The 17129-nt window shown below is 37.8% G+C and overlaps 1 protein-coding gene across 1 annotated transcript in view; it reads left to right on the top strand.

Annotated features, from left to right (window-relative positions):
• Positions 1-15442, top strand: part of VPS50 (VPS50 subunit of EARP/GARPII complex) — a 130296-nt gene extending 114854 nt beyond the window's left edge. Inside the window, exons 23-28 of the mRNA XM_035020571.1 lie at positions 3353-3501; positions 4686-4782; positions 5755-5913; positions 9930-10051; positions 11829-12018; positions 14295-15442. Coding sequence (XP_034876462.1) covers positions 3353-3501; positions 4686-4782; positions 5755-5913; positions 9930-10051; positions 11829-12018; positions 14295-14414 — 837 coding nt within the window. The 3' untranslated portion in view covers positions 14415-15442. The remainder of the gene's footprint in view (positions 1-3352; positions 3502-4685; positions 4783-5754; positions 5914-9929; positions 10052-11828; positions 12019-14294) is intronic.
• The last annotated feature ends 1687 nt before the right edge of the window (positions 15443-17129 follow it).

Here is a 17129-nt window from a genome sequence, read left to right on the forward strand (position 1 = left end):
GCACAATCTCAAACTCAAAATAGAGAAGGGGTGTGATTTTGTTTAGGTGATCACATGGCTTCTTTGGGGAGGTAACCTTGAAGTAGATCCCTAAAGGAAGAAATAGAGGAGTGAGCCACCAGGATGAGAATTCATTGATTTAACAACATTTATTTAGTGCCTTGTTTATTGAACACTTTATATATGATGTTAGACCCTGTCTGGGAGTTGAGGATACAATTTTGGGTGGGGAGAGAGCAATCCAACAAAACTCCCTACTCGTGTGCAACTTGTTTGCTAGTAGAGAGGGAATATTTTGGAGAAAAGTGTCTCAGGTGGAGGGAACAGGGAATGTAAAGGCCCTGAGGTGGGACCATCCTTGACGCACAGAGATGAGTATAACTAGAATGAAGCAAGTAGGAGGGTTGGTGATAGATAAAACCAAAGAGATAGCCAGAGCCTAGATCATGTAAGTCCTTTGGATTTTACTCTAAGGAAGACAGGAAGCTGTTGGAAGAGATTTAGCAGAAGAGTTGACATGATCTGCCTTAAATAGGTAAAAGAGAATTATTTTCGCCATAGTGTATCACAGTTAAGGAGAGAGATAAGGTGGCTTGTACCAGTGTTAATGGAAGAAGTAGTGAGACATGGTCAGATTCTGGATGTGTTTTGAAGATAGACCCATCCAGATTTGTTGATGGATTATAAGTGAGGTAGGACCCAGAGAGGAGTCAACGATGATACCTAACTTCTGGAGAGTGGAGATGGATAAGACTTTTAGGAGGGACACATTTGAGTTCAGTTTTCAGATATGTTAAATGTACTAAAGGTAAGAGAGAGGTCAGGGCTAGCATGTAAATTTTGAGTTCTTGGCATGTGGATGATATTTAAAATGGGAGATGAAATCATCTAGGGAGTAGAATTTGAGTGAGAGAAGTCTGAGGAGTGAACTCTAGGACACTCCAGTGTTTAAAGGTCAGGGAGAAGAAGACAGACTAGCAAAGGAATCTGAGAAGTGGCCAGTAGCATAGGAGAAAAACCAGGAGGGTTTGGTACTCTGGAAACTAAGTGAAGAAAGTTTTTCAGGATTAGCCATGTAGGATGCTACAGTAGTTTAAATAAAATAGGTATTCAGAATTGACTATTGGACTTGGCCATAGGATGCCATTGGGGACCTTGATAACTGTTTCTTTGGAATAAGGCACACAAAAGCCTGATTGGAATGGGCTTGAAAGAGAGTAAGAGGAGAGGAAGTAAAGACTCTTACCATCTTCATCAGTTAAACCATTTGAGGGCCTGCTCATGCCAGGAGGCATGCCAAGGTCTTGAGATACAAAGATGATGAAATTGGTCCCAGTGCTCCCAAGAACTCACAGTGAGGTAGAGGGGTCAGGAAACCACAACCGACAAAGTGCACTTGATCCCATGTATAGACATACGTATATGTGTAGGTAACATTAACACAAGTAAGATACTGGGCGCCTGCGTGGCTCAGTTGGTTAAGCGTCTACCTTTGGCTCAGGTTATGATCCCAGGGTCCTAGGATCAAGACCCGCATCAGACTTTCTGCTCAGTGGGGAGCCTGCTTCTCCCTCTCCCTCTGCCTGCCACTCCCCCTCCTTGTGCTCTCTCTCTCTCTCTGTCAAATAAATAAATAAAATCTTAAAAAAAAACAAAACAGAATTAAGATACTAATTTTTCTTGGGGGGCTGAGAAAGTTACAGAAAGGAGGTAAATATGACCTCAGACTTAAAAGATGAGAAGGACAGAGCTAGGCAGACAAGGAGCAGAGAGCTGGCAAGAGAAGAGTGTCAGGAAGACAGGTATAGGAGGTAGTCCAGTGCAGCTAGATCCTAGGGGCATAGAAGATTACTGGGAAATGAAGCTGGCAAGGTAGCTGGTATCGCTGTAAAGGAGTAATATCATAATGACAAGTTTAGGCTTTTGTCTATAAGGAGTGGATAGTTAATTGAGACTTTTAAACCGGGAGTGGTGTGATCACGTCTCCATTTTAGAAAGATCACTTGGGTATTCCAGAAAAATCAGCCAGTGAACTGTGTGCAAAGTGAAGTAGAAATAGGAGAAGCCAGAGGGAGAGGTCTCTATTTGGGGACTGTAAGTTCAGGTAGAAATGCTGTGGGGCCTTGGTCCCGATGAAGCAGTGACAGGGGAAGAAATGAAGGAGAGGTGTGTGCTTAGACATGATGGAGGGGGAGGGTGGGAAAGACACGAATGATTCCAGGGTTCCTCACTTGGACAGTCTGGTAGATGGTAATTACATAACCACCGGCATTAAATGAAATAGCACAGGCAGCCATACCAAACAGGATGTAGTTTTGTGACTATGTGTGTGTGTGCAGGAGAGGGGTGATTATTTTCCTTTCTAGTAGGAGAAAATAAATAATGGAGCAGCAACATTGATTAACTTGCATAGTTTCCTTATCCTGATCCTCCCTTAGAGAAAGCACAGTTGTTCCCAAAATAACTTTTAAATGCTAATTGAATAATTAGAGATTGAAGAGAAACCATATCTTTTATAGAAGATAGGATATAAAAAAGAACTAAAGAAGAATAAAACCATTTTCTACCTTGGAAGATTTTATAATGTTTTAGTTCCATTTTGCTAAATTTATAAACCTGTTATGCTCCCAGAGTCCTGTGCATTTGATGTCTCTTTCATTCATAAGGCAAGTGTTGGAGATTTGTGACTATATAATTGATTTAAGAAGTAATCTAGATTTACATTTTGTACACTTTTAGACTTGTTTGTATCCAATTTTTGTGCCATAATTTTCTTGGAGGATCTTAAAGCTCAGTACACCCTGCTTTTCAGGCATCCCTTTCTTTTATTCCCATTAACCATCTTCCTTCTCATCAGTAACATGACCCCAGACGTCTACCAACACAGTTAGCTCAGTTTCAGTTTATAAGTGCTTTTTAGTCCTCTTCTTGAGATATACCAGAGTTACCTTGATTAAAGTGTGGATGTGAAATGGTTAACCACACCATAATTTTGGAATGTGCCAGTTCAGTCCTCCAGAGGCCATCTCTCTTTTCTCATTTCCAGGTTTTCGAAGGGCATCTTACTATTGTCTCTATGAAACATCTGCCAATTCATAAAGATTGCTTGTGTTGGCTGATTTTAGGTCATGCGCAGATAATAGTATATGGAGTTGGATCATTTTCACTTTATAAAAAGGAAATTTCCAGTAGTTAGAAAATATAAAAGAAGGAAAAGAAAGAACAGAAACTAAATGTAATTATATGTATACCTACAAGTATTTTAATTACAGGTCCAGTTTTGTAAAACCACATGGTTTATTGCTATTAGATTTGATTTCAGGCTGTGTGTGTACATGCGTTGTATTTTCAGGAAGTTTCAGCTGATCCTACTGCCACCCTCACAGCAGCAGAAGAGAGAAAGGAGAAGGTACCAAGTCCACACCTCAGTCACCTAGTGGTTTTGACATCTGGGGATACATTATATGGGCTGGCGGAAAGAGTGGTAGCCACAGAATCCTTGTAAGTTGTTAAAAACCGTTGCTTTGCCTTTAAGTTTTTAAGAAAAGTTATAAAAGTAAGCATTGTATAATTAGATTTCTAGCTGTATCCATCTCCCACTTCTGAGTGTCACTTATATATTTCTGAGAAATCTATCCTAAAATAGATTACCAGTCGATCTTTAAAACTGCATGGTTGGTTTTCAGTTACATAAATGGAAGAAGGGAAATCTTTTAGGTTTCAGTCTTTAGCAACATGATCCTTGCTTTAAAGTAAAACTTGAGGATCAAGCCCCGCATTGGGCTCCCTGCTTGGCGGGAAGCCCGCTTCTCCCTCTCCCACTCCCCCTGCTTGTGTTCCCTCTCTCTCTGTGTCTCTCTTTGTCAAATAAATAGATAAAATCTTAAAAAAAAAAAAAAAAAGTAAAACTTTAAAAAACACCACATTATAGCATACTTTATATTTTCCTATCAAATTGTGATTCTAGAGAAACTAGTTACGATGTCCGTTTAGTGTTAAATGTAGTCAGCCCTTGACATCAGCAAGAATGCTTCCTGACCTTTATAAATCCCCCAGTTTTTAATACAGGTAAAGCACATGACTTCTTCCTTTAAATGTAGTCCAGTATCAGTTCAGAGTTTTTGTGTACATTACAAAAAATAGAGAAAAAGAGGGCAGCTGCTGGCAATACTCTGGGCAAATGACCCCCTCCCGCACACCAGCCTCCTGACCTGAAGTTCACGTGTGTGTCTCAGCCAAGCTGCAGTTTGCTGCATGAGGTTACTTAGGAGAAGTGCCAGCCAGATGTTAAGTCTGTGAATTCGCCTCTCTGTTCTGTATAATTAAATGGGATCCTTATGGGAAATCCTTTCCAAAAAAAACCTGTTTCGTTTTTTCTTCCGTCTTTTCTGTGATCTGTGCTTCTGTGTCACATGCAGAGCAGCATAGCTCTACACCTTGTGGTTTCCAGAGCAGTTGATCTGAAGTCTCCTTCTTCCACCTCTGCTCACATTCCGTGATAAGCTCAGCAATAACTTTTGGGTAGGTTGTAAATGAGCTGATACAAGGTGGTTCACTCAAGTGGAAAAGAATTTTAATGGTCGAACTTTTGCTTAGAGATCTTAAAGATGACTTATACAGAGAAGTATTGACCAGCCTGTGGATCCTGCACTCTGCTTACGCCGTGGCTTCTTTATTCCCTTTAGGGTATTCTTGGCTGAACAGTTTGAGTTCCTTCAGCCCCATCTGGATGCCGTGATGCCCGCAGTCAAAAAGCCCTTTCTTCAGCAGTTTTATTCTCAGGTCAGAGACACTCTTGGATGTCATTTCAACTGTGAGCACATTATTTGGGTTTTTTGGCTAGTGGCCAGTCTCCAAATTCCAGGAGAGCAATTAGCATACGTTTATTCACTCATGAATTCCTGTATGAAGTACTGAGCACCTCCTATAACTTTTAGTCTAAGGCCCATTACAACTGTGTTTACAATAAAGTATGATAAGGGGGAAGAAATGGCAGCAGGGAATTTAACCTTGGCTGGAGGAGGAAAGGGGCATGTGTCATCGGGAGAAGGTTGTCTAGAAAGGCTGTCTGGAGGAAGGATGTTTAAGCCGGGGCAGCCGGCTATGTCGGGAGTATATTGCAAACTAAGGGAATGGCTTACATGAAGACCAGCTGGTGAGAGAGAGCAGGGTGCCTGTCAGCGGCCGAGGAAAAGTCAAACTGTCAGAGCAGGGAAGGGGGCTAGTGGTGAGAGGGATGCCTGGAGGAAGAAGCAGGAGCTGCATGGTACGCAGTGCTCTCAGGCAGGAGGCGGACTCTGTTTCGAGGGTACAGGCAAGGTACCAGAGGATTTGAGACTGGTGAGTGGCATGGTCAGTGTGTAGTTGGCAGCAGTAGATGACAGGCCTGCAGGCAGGGAGACCGGCTTGTAGGCTGTTACAGGTTTACATTTGAGAGATGACGAAATCTTGAGGCGGGGCAGTTGGAGTGGAAATGGAGAGACGTGAAAAACCGTGAGAAATATTTGCTCGTCTCCCTGAAGATCTGTGGTTCTTTTATTGTTGTGTTACCAGTGGCCTCACGTTGATGGGATGTCTCCAAAGTATGTTTTGAGTAAGTCATTTGCCAACGAACTGAAGGGTTTTCATAATTTAAATCTCCAGATATATTTTATTTTTAGATGTGATGTATACTAGAAATAGGCACAGAAGATTTTTTATAAACTTGATACTTTTAGAAAATATTTGTTTTCCTTTTTGTGAAATGTATTTCAGACAGTCTCAACTGCCAGTGAACTACGCAAACCAATTTATTGGATTGTAGCTGGTAAAGCTATTGATTATGAACAGATGCTGCTCCTAATGGCGAATGTGAAGTGGGACGTAAAAGAAATTATGTCACAGCACAACATCTATGTAGATGCACTGCTAAAGGCAAGTACACAGAAACACCTTTGTTTTTTTTTTAAGATTTTATTTATTTATTTGAGAGAGAGAATGAGAGAGAGAGAGAGCATGAGAGGGAGTAGGGTCAGAGGGAGAAGCAGACTCCCTGTCGAGCAGGGAGCCCGATGTGGGACTTGATCCTGTGACTCCAGGATCATGACCTGAGCCGAAGGCAGTCGCTTAACCAACTGAGCCACCCAGGCGCCCCAGAAACACCTTTGTTAAAGACGAGTCTACCAGGAGAACTGTTTCTATCATTGCCCTTGCTCTGAAGTAGTGAGATTATAGTTATTACCACATTGCTAGCATCATGATATTAAAGCCCCTGAATCAGAATAGACTTCCTTTTTGAATTTTGTGTTCTTTTAGACCCAAGAATTCTTCGTAGATTTTTTTGGTTTTTGCTCCCTAATTTCCCATCTTGAATTAGAGTTTGATTGGCATGTCTTGGCTGATTTTTATATTAAATAATTTCAGTAACCATGACTGTGGTGACAAGAAGATATTTCTGTAGTTGTGTAGATTTATTAGTAAGAGACCAGGCCCCTGATTATTCCATTGTTGTTGTTGTTTTTCCAGAAATCACTTTACTTTTGCAATGTGTCACGCAAACACCTTTGCATTTAAAACTTACATTTAAAAGTTTTCTGGAAAGACTTGTACATTTTTTGTCATTTATGAATCAAGAGAGATTTGTAGATCACCTGACGTGTGCCACACACTGATCTAGGTGCTGACAACATAGTTGTGAATTAAGGAACTTACATGCCCTCAGAGAATTTACATGCCAGTACGAAGACAGCAGTAAAGACATAAATTAAGGGGCGCCTGGGTGGCTCAGTCGTTAAGCGTCTGCCTTCGGCTCGGGTCATGATCCCAGGGTCCTGGGATCAAGCCCCGCATCAGGCTCCCGGCTCGGCGGGGAGCCTGCTTCTCCCTCTCCCACTCCCCCTGATTGTGTTCCCTCTATCGCTGTGTCTCTCTGTCAAATAAATAAATAAAATCTTTAAAAAAAAAAAAAGACATAAATTAAGATAAAATATCTCAGATAATGAATAGCCCTGTGAAAAAGTAAATAAGCAGCAGAAAAGGGATAGAGTGGCAGGGTGTGGGTTGGGGGCAATATTGTTTATTTATGTTGTCAGAGAAGGGGATACTTACCAGGAGATAAAGTGAGAGTTGGGGAGAGGCCCGAAGGAAGCAAGAAGATGAGCCATGTGGATGTCTGAGGTGAGAAAAGGGCATCTGAGGAGATGAAAACTGCTTTCAGAAAAGTCTTGTTTTTCATATTTGTCAGTGAAAAGAAAATTGGCCCTTCTTAAGCTCCTGACTTTTATCTTGTTCACACAAACATTCTTACCTGCTTAGTCCAGGGCAACAGATGGTAGCCAGGACACTTGCGAACCAGTAAGCAAAGCCAGAGATCAAAACAGAGATAGCAGTGGAATTCATCATCTCTCTGCCTGGTGCCCTTCTTGAGCTCTGTGATGGAGACTGCAAGACCCTCCCCAGACTCGAACTAAGGGTGGGAGATCAGTTAGGAGTGTCTAGGGGTTACTGTCGGGTCTGAGGCTAAGTGACAAGGCTGCTCTGTAATTGCCACCCTGGGAGAACTTTGATTTCTAGACTCCCCATGAGATTTCAATTGGGAATTTTAATTTGGAATATGATAGACAAATGTAATTTATAAATAATCACATACCCTTTTTTTTTTTTACAATTTTGTTTTTGAAAAGTTTATTTTTTATGGCATGCTAACCATGGTACTCATAGGGATGCAAGAAGAGAGATTTCTGCACTCAGTGAATATATATACTAGTAGGAGACTACTTGCTTTAGTTCTTCTTGTTTTTTTGTGTTTTTTTAAAAGACTATTTATTTATTTATTATTTATTTATTTATTTATTTATTTATTTATTTATTTATTTATTTGAGAGAGAGAGAGAACGTGCACCACAAGCAGGGAGAGGGAGAGAGAATCTTGAGCAGATTCAGCACTGAGCTGGACATGGGGCTGAGATCATGACTGAGCCAAAACCAAGAGTCAGATACTCAACCGATTGAGCCGCCCACGTGCCCCTGATTATTTTTAATTATAAGAAACATTAATATTGTAAGAAAGAACCAAGTTTATTCAGATTATTAACCTGAACCCAGTTTTTAGCAGCTTAAAACCTTCTTTCCTAAGGAAGCTTTTATATAACTTTTTTTTTTTTTTTCTTTTTTTGAGAGAGAGCATGAGCAGGGAGAGAGGCAGAGGGAGAGGGAGAAGCAGGCTCCCCGCCGAGCCAGGAGCCCGATGTGGGGCTCGATCCCAGGACCCCGGGGTCATGACCTGAGCCGAAAGCAGACGCTTAACCATCTGAGCCACCCAGGCGCCCCGCTTTTATATAACTTTTATTCAATTACTTTTCCAAGTCCAAACTTTTAGGTAAAAAGCAATCTGCATTTATTGGCCCCCAAAAATCTTAAGTAAAATGAAATGGTTTTATTGTTCATTTAACAACATTCTTGAACATTGAATTTAGCAGTGAGTAGAATGACATTGTTTACAGTTAGCATATCACTGTATTTTTTTTTTTTAAGATTTTATTTATTTATTTGAGAGAGAGAGAGAGTTGAGCAGGAGGGGAGGGGAAGAGGGAGAGGGAGCAGCAGATTCCCTGTTGAGCAAGGAGTCCCAAGGCGGTCTCCATCCCAGGACCCTGGGATCCTGATCAGAGCCAAAGGCAGACGCTTAAGCAACTGAGCCACCCAGACGCCACAGCATATAACTTTATTTTTAAAATATTAGTGGAAAGTACTGAATCATGACTGGAAATCTAAAGCAGAGTTTACTGCGGTGAAGCATAAATGCAATAGCAAATACTAGTGTCTACTAGATTCATAAAATGAAAAGGATGAAGAACACTTATTTATTTAGCTTTGATTTTCAAAAGTAAGCTTAGTGAATTAAAAATTCACTTTTTCATAAATAATTAAAAGCATTTAACTGTCAAAAATAAATCAAAAAAATTGTGATTAGCAAAATAGCAAAAGGATAATAAGTAATCATGTGGTAACTTGAGTGGTGATGATTAGATTTTTTTTTTTCCTCCTGTGTGTTATTAGAGAATTTGAACACATGTCACTCTTGACTTGTTAAGCATTATGTAGCTGCTGTCCTGAGGAAACTAAAGGAAAAAATGTCATTTTAAACCTTGTTAAATTTATTTGAAATGTATTGTCAGGGAAGGAGCGATAGCATTTACTTTTGTAAATGAACATATTTAGATGGCAGTAGTCCAGAGAAACTAGAAATACATTTATTGAAGGGTAGACTGTTTGCTTTCATGTGATTGTTAGAATTTGTCTAAATTAGTTACATATATTTTTATTTTTAGTGGAGAGGTATCATAAAAGTTCCTAATAAGTAATGAAAATACTCAGTTTTTCTGTAGGAAACAGGAAGTATTTTATGTTTTATTTTTTCCTTTGCACTAAAAATTTGCAGCTATTACATGACTTTCAAATCATTTGGAATATAATAATTTATTTACTTTTAAAGAATGTTTAGGAAAGAGGATAATTTATCAAATTGTTCTCTAAGGAGTGTAGCCTCAAATTACAAATGGTTCACGGTTCACTCTGAGATGAAAGCTTATCAAAATATTTTTTTAAATGGGTTTCTTGAAGATAATTTTAAAGACATATTAGGTTATTAAGCTCTTTTAATCCATACCGGCAGTCCTAGAAAAATTTGAGATGAAGAAGCATTTGAACTTTGTTAGCATTGTTTAATCTGTTAATGACACTTATTTCTTTTGAGATGAAATGTACTGTGTACTCTGTATCACAACATATTCAATGTGAGATACTTAAAAGTCCAAGTTATCTTTTGTATTCTCTTGTTTTACTCAGTTTGATTCTGAGTCTTTCTATATCTTCTTCTTTGCCGGGAAGATTGGAAAGCAATGTGGCACTATAATTATATCCACATATGGCCATGATTTTTGTCTTCTTAGGAATTTGAGCAGTTTAACAGGAGGTTAAATGAGGTTTCTAAGAGAGTTCGGATACCCCTGCCCGTGTCTAATATACTTTGGGAACACTGTATACGGCTGGCCAACAGAACTATTGTGGAGGGGTAAGTTTTCATGAAAACATTATCTGAGTCTTCAATGATAAATCATAATATATGGATCACATTGTATGTTGTCATTACTGGAGAGAATAGGTAGAGAAAGTCATAGATGGCAGATAGTCCTATAATAATTCAGGTTTGACTTTAGAACATAATTGAAGAAACCTTAAACCCCACTGTGCCTCCTCTGTCTGTGCTTTCTTTTCTCAGGGGTAACCTAGAACCAGCTAGTAGGGGAGAGTGGAAAGTAGCATCTCATGGTTATCTGAAAGTTAAACTCATAATAATTATTATTACTTAATGATATAATTATTATGATTATGCATAACACATATTGAGCACTATGTGTCATTTACTGGATCAAGCACTTCACAGGATTATATCACCAAATCCTAACATAAACTCTTTGATAGAACCATTATTCTCTCTGTTTTATCAAGGAGAAAACCTCAGAAAAATCAAGGTTTAGAGAGATTAAGTAACTTGTCCAAGTTGACACAGTTTTCAAACACCAAGAAGGTTTATGAACTTCTGATGGCAAAATCAGGCCTCATAACCACTATGTCTGTTAGTGGTATCATTATTATATCATTGTAAACTGTATAAATCTTTCATATGTTGAGTTTAAAGATGTATCAGTACTAATTTTCCCACTTACTCAGCTTATTATGTCTAGAATATAAACTATCTTTGGAAAGCAAGCCGCTGTCTCAAAGACCATTCACAGTGGTCTGGAATTGCACATCAGTTGAACTTCCACACTATCATTTATCTGATTTCTTTTCAGTTCTTCTTTGATATAAAGAAGAATGTTATTAGAGAGTGGGAAGGTGACAGTGACAAGCTGACAACAGTTTTGGCACTCTGTATTGAAACCAACGGTGCTGGAAATCACAGAATGGCTCTGTGTCAAGAGTCACAACTGAAGAGTATTTTTAATAAATTTGTTTAATAAAGTAGAAAAGTGAATAATGTTATATTACTGTACAAAACACTTTTTATTAAAACAAAAAACAAACCCGGTCACTTCAAACAATACGCTCTTCAGTGTCCTTGCAAATTTCCTTAGGGGGAAGTACTGCATTCCTAGGGTTGGATTCTCCACATTTTGTATTATTGAAGGAATGAGACTCTGACTTCTGAGTAATAACATGTTGTACTCTTAGGGTTAGTACATTCTTATTACTACTCCACCTTAGAACACACAGTTTTTTAGTAGTGAGGGGTGTCAGAATAAGTCTATAAGGTTTATGACAAGTATATATATCCTTTTTTTTGCTTATATGCTCACACGTTTCTTAGGTTCAGCTGACAGTCCATGGGGAAATTACTGCTTTTGTTTCTTTGCATCCAGTAGTTACAATATTGAACAGTTTTATGAAACTAAGATTCGTTTGGAGTATTCCTAGCTCAATTTTTATAAATAATTCTTGGCAGCCAGATTTACGGGAAGACCAGTTTAACTTTCTTACAGATGATTCTGTTAATTGACTGGGGGTGGGGGAAACTATAGTCTGTGGAGCTGCAAAGAACTTCAGAAGTTATTAGATCTCTTTGCTTTGCAAATGAGGAAGCTGAGGCCCCGTAGGTAAAATGACAGCTGAGTGCCAGGGCCCCAACACAGCCCAGTCCTTCTGACACAAGGCTCCTGTGCTCTTTTCCCTAGAATCCTCTCGTTTCTGAAGAATCTGTCCAGATATGGGTTAAAGAAGAGTTTAAGTACCTACAGGTTTCTTTTTCCATCCCATCATTTCTGGTTTTTTATTATTGTGTATCTTAGATATGCCAACGTCAAGAAGTGTAGTAATGAGGGTCGTGCCTTGATGCAATTGGATTTTCAACAGTTTTTAATGAAACTTGAAAAACTAACAGATATTAGACCCATTCCTGATAAAGAATTTGTGGAAACCTATATTAAAGCCTACTATCTAACCGAGAATGACATGGAACGCTGGATCAAAGAGCACAGGGTGAGAGCTGGAAAACAGTTAATTAAGTTTTTATTCCTTTTCCTTTGTGCTGTTCTTGTCTGGTGTATTATATAATTCAAAATCATGAGAGTGAAATATAAAGCATCAGCTGATTCTTTGCCATATTCACACTGTGTCTATGCAGTGCCCTTTGCGTAATCGAATCCTTTTGAGATCTTTCTGAACTGCAGCAGTAATTATCTGGAATGGTAGCCAGAGTCTGAACTTTAGCTGTGTTTATCCTGCAACTGTGTTGTTGAAGAAGGCTGAAGTTGGTTACCATCAAGACAAATTGAAGACAGCAACATTGAAGGGATTCACAAGCTAACGCCTGTTATATAACTTAAACCTTGTAGCTCTCAACAGTGAGTTGCTGTCATCCTGACCACACTGACATATATTAGTGATGATTGAATATATTAATATTTAAATGGCTAAATTTAACTTCCTCCTACATTAGATTTTACCTTGAGTATAGATGTGATTATTTTTCTTTTGTGTGGCTATAAAAATAAGTAGAGAAAAGTATTATTTATTAAGTGTTATTTAGGATGCTGAATTTTTGACACAGTTCAACTCAACATCAACATCTATCACCAGAGCATGCTCAGTATGGGGAGCTTTCCTAATATGATTGTTCTATCGTTTGTCTAGGTAGGCAGTATGGGAAGACAGATTTAATGAAAATATGGGAAGTATTAAAATTATCACCTCATTTTATTCCTTCAGTAACTCTAGTGATCACATTTACTTATGCTATAAACATCATGGGTAAAAGCTAAGTAAATTTTTATTTCATTTGACTGGGTGAGGAAATAAGGAATTATTTATACTTTATCAGCCCCATCCAGTCTGGTTTTGAAACTCTAGAAAAATGAAATGAATATTAGCCTGAATTTTGTGGAAATGTGCCCACTGTGGGTCAGTTTCATATCTTTAGAAGCAAAATAGAAATGTACATATTATTTTCAGTGATTTTTATCAGTACACCAGAATTGAGAAAAATGTCGTCCCTTTTAGTCCCATTGACTTCTGACATTTGAAAACCAGAATGCTAAACGCAGGAACAGATGGACTGCTGAATATTGCTGGAATCCATTTAGTAAAGTAAGCTGTAAACACTTAGAGGTTGCTACTGAGGAAGGTATTTAGGGAAAGAGTACAAGTAACTGAGGAGAAAAAGCACAGCTCTTAGATATCCATTATTTGATGCAAGAAAGATACCAATTTTTGGGTTTCCTCTTTTAATATAGTGCACCAAAATTTTTAGCTTAGCATTTTGTGAGAACTTTAACTAGCTGATATTTGTAATTCGGTGAAATTTTCTCAGGAGCCAACTATTCTGTCTTCCAGGACAGTGTCTGGCTCAGTGCTTGATGACAGTGGATACTTGTTAAATGTTGACTGATTAAGAGAATTTATCAGATGCTAGCAGGTGCTCTCAGAGCTCAGATACACAAACTGAATAGTTTGCTGAATTTTTAAAGTGAACTTTTTATCATATTTTGAAATTGTGCTATCTTTAGGTGGTTACCTCCAGTGAAGACAGATGACTTTTCTTCTTAGATGATAGTATAAAACTCTCTCTTTTCCTTATCTGAACTCTTGTTATTCATCCTCCAGAACGAGATCAATATGCAAACCTTTCTGGTGAATCCCTATTCATTCTTTTCCTAGGAACTCATTATCTGAAATTCAGGAACCAAATAGATTTGTACAGCATAAAAGATTTAGTCTTAATTTTACTTACTAGCTATAATGACAATATGAGGGTTTAAAAGCCAGTAGCTTTCTGATCTTTGTTACCTTACTCATTTATCATATTTCAGAAAAGTTGATCTATGGTTAGAGATTTTTTTCCTTTCACTTAAAATGTTTGCAAAATGTAGAGTGCCAGAAAATAACTATTTAGTAGCATTTTAAAATTTTGAGAGGTTAATATATTTTAATAACTTAATAAAGACTGTCACAGAAACAAGCATAAAGTGTGTGGTCTTAAAAGTAGCAAAAGCACAGGCATGTCAGATTACTCTGCCATATTGAAGAGATTCTAGTCCTTTCTGTTTTGATGTATCCTGCGGCGTCCTTATTGTTATTACGGCTGAGTAAACAACTTGTTTCCATGTCTCAAACTATAATTTCCTCTGCTTTTCACTGATTTGTAGTGCTCGGTCACTATCCACTGAAAACTGAGTATCTGCCTGTTCTTTCCTTGCATTGATCAAATACATGTCTTTCAGTGTACTAAATTTGGATCTTTTTTTTTTCTCGAGCAGGAGTATTCAACGAAGCAGTTGACCAATCTGGTAAATGTTTGCCTGGGATCCCATATCAATAAGAAAGCAAGACAAAAACTTCTAGCTGCTATAGATGATATAGATAGACCCAAAAGATAATGAACACATTCTTTTTTCTCAATGGCATTGATCTTCTCTCAACATATATGACATGAAAGCCAATTTTTCATGCACTCCTGACTATTGTCTGCTAAGAAATCTTTGTGCATGTTCTTTCCAACTGGAAAGTGGAAAACACTGAAGTTCGTGTGGTGTTCTCAAATGACTTTTATATGCTCTGATCCTTCTCTTCAACTTTTAGTCTCATTTGTTGTATTCTTTTTCTGAAATGATATCATTGCCTTGTCATAAGTATTGTTATGTGACTACAGTTATACATTTTACTGAAGAATGCACTGTAAGTATATAATTAGAAGGAACAGTGATAATGCATCCATGGGCAGTTTTTGGAGAATGAATTTATGTTGGTATTTTTTTACCCTCTCTACTTGGTTCTTAATACATAAGTGAGAGGGTTTTGTACAGTATCTCCTAATTATGAGCACTGCATGAGAATTGAAAAGTACATGTAAGCAAAATAGCTGAAAAATCAGTATGTTCTCTGTGTTTTTAAATGTCAGAGTTTATGTCGGGGTTAATTTGGTTATAACAGTGATCATAAATGATGAAATTGAATAAATATTATACTCTACCACGGTCCGCCTATGTAAGACTAAATTTTGATATTGTTCCACGGCAGGCAGAATTTATGAAACTGTAACAGAACTTTTCAGTGTGTTCTAACAATTTTAATGATCTTACATCCTGGTACCAGTGGTGAAAAGTAATTTCATTGGATGTACCTTTTCAGAGCCTGAGTAGCACCCAGAATAGTGATTATGGGATTTTTTTTTTCTTTTCTTTTCTTTTTTTAATATGGGACATTTTTTCACATAAGCGTTGTTCTCTTTGAATTCTGCTTCTGTCTTAAGACAGGAAAACCTGGCTTAGCTGAGTTAGGGGAAGAACTGTTAGTAGTCAAGCATAAGTTTATGGTCATATGTTCACCTTTCTTAGAGATCTGCTTTGTATCACAGATGTAAAATAATGTGATCTAGCTAGGAATAAACTTTGGAACTCAGTCTTTAGTAACTGTGTACTTTGCTTTGAAACCAGAGATCTTCTGTCAACATATACGACATAAAAATCAGTTTCCCATTCACTCCTGCCAACTGTCTTTTACGGAATTTTTTGCATGTTCTTTGTGACTGGAGAGTAGAAGACTCTTAAGTTTGTGTGGTTTTGGTCCAGGTGTACTGGGCATGACCTATAACATCAGTAGCTCCCAGAATCCTGAAGCATCATCCCATGAGAAATGGGCCTTGTGTCCTGTGAGTCTTCTGGGAACTGAGATGCGGAAGTGGAGGGCGAAGGGTGGTACGTGATCAAGCATAGAGGCGAATAAGGAGGGAGGGGATTGCCACTCAGTGTCTGCCTTTCCCTGCAGATATTCATAACTGGCACAGTATACTAGAAAGTGCTTTTAGAATCTATCTCTGTGCAGGTGTTAGAATGTGTGTCTGTACGATGAGTTTTTTCTTTTCAGCCTCTGCAGTTCATTCACTGTCAATATTGCCAGTAAAACTTTCCTTTTGTTAAAAGGTGTGGGCTTGATGCTGTAATGGTCTACTTGTGGCATTAGAATGTGTACTTGTAAGGCAGATTCTGCCAGTAGCTGTTATCCATATACAGCCACCGGAAGAAAACGAATATGAAATAAGCTTGGTCCTTGTTGTTTAAATGACACATTCAGCTGGGACATAAAGAGCTAATCAGTCTCATTTATTTCTCAGTTGATTAAGAGCTGCTTGTTTCTTTTTTACATGGACTTTATAGTTGGCTTTCTTTAATTTCTAGTTTAGTTTGCCCTAGGTAGTATGGACAGCAATTACCTACCCGGTAGAGTGTTTTCCAGGATGATAGGAATTGATACAAAAGAATTACTTGTTAGGGAATCAGCCATGCAGTCAGACAGACCTTTTAACTTACCCATACTCTGCTTTGATAAATATTTTTGAAAAAGCTTTTTTTTTCTTCATTTCAGGGTAGCTTTTAATAAGTGCTCATTAACATCAAAACAGTAACAGGATACTTGAGTTGTGAAATTACCTAATAACAAGAGAGTTACCAGACATTTCTCAAATACATTATGCAGTGATAATGAATTATAACCATATAACATTTTGTGAAACTAATTTTAAGATAAATAGAATTGAAAAGCGTGAGAATATAGATCGAATTATCTGTATTCTAAAATTTTTACTGTTACAAAAATTTCTTTTTGTGTCTAAGTTTTCCTGAACTTTGACATTTTATATGAAAGTATCCTATGAAATTCAAGATTTTAAGTTAATGTGGGAGCATGGTAAAATAGCATTCCCTGATAAAGAATGATTATTTCTATAAATATATTGTCTTGCATTTTAAAATGCTAGGGAGATACATAGCAGTTCAAATGAACTAGTTTGCTTCAGTTTACAAAGCCTACAGAGATCTTACAAGTTCACTTTGACTAGTAAGCTCATTTGCTCAACTTACAAAATGAAATAGAATTTTGTTTGAAGCCAGGGCCATATGGTATTTTATCATATCTTTAAGCAGAATTTCCTTTGAAAATTTCTATTTAGCCGAGTGCTAAAGTGAAACTTTAAGTTAGATTGAATAGCTTTTTCTTTACCTGCTCACTGAAATGTAGTCATAAAAAAGACTTGTAATTCAATTCACTTTGAAAGCATAGTTATCTTTTGTAATGAAAAATTGGACCTGAAGATGAAA

The sequence above is a fragment of the Mirounga leonina genome, unplaced genomic scaffold (assembly GCF_011800145.1).
Source record: "Mirounga leonina isolate KUSES-001 unplaced genomic scaffold, KU_Mleo_1.0 Mir_174, whole genome shotgun sequence".
Lineage (NCBI taxonomy): Eukaryota > Metazoa > Chordata > Mammalia > Carnivora > Phocidae > Mirounga > Mirounga leonina.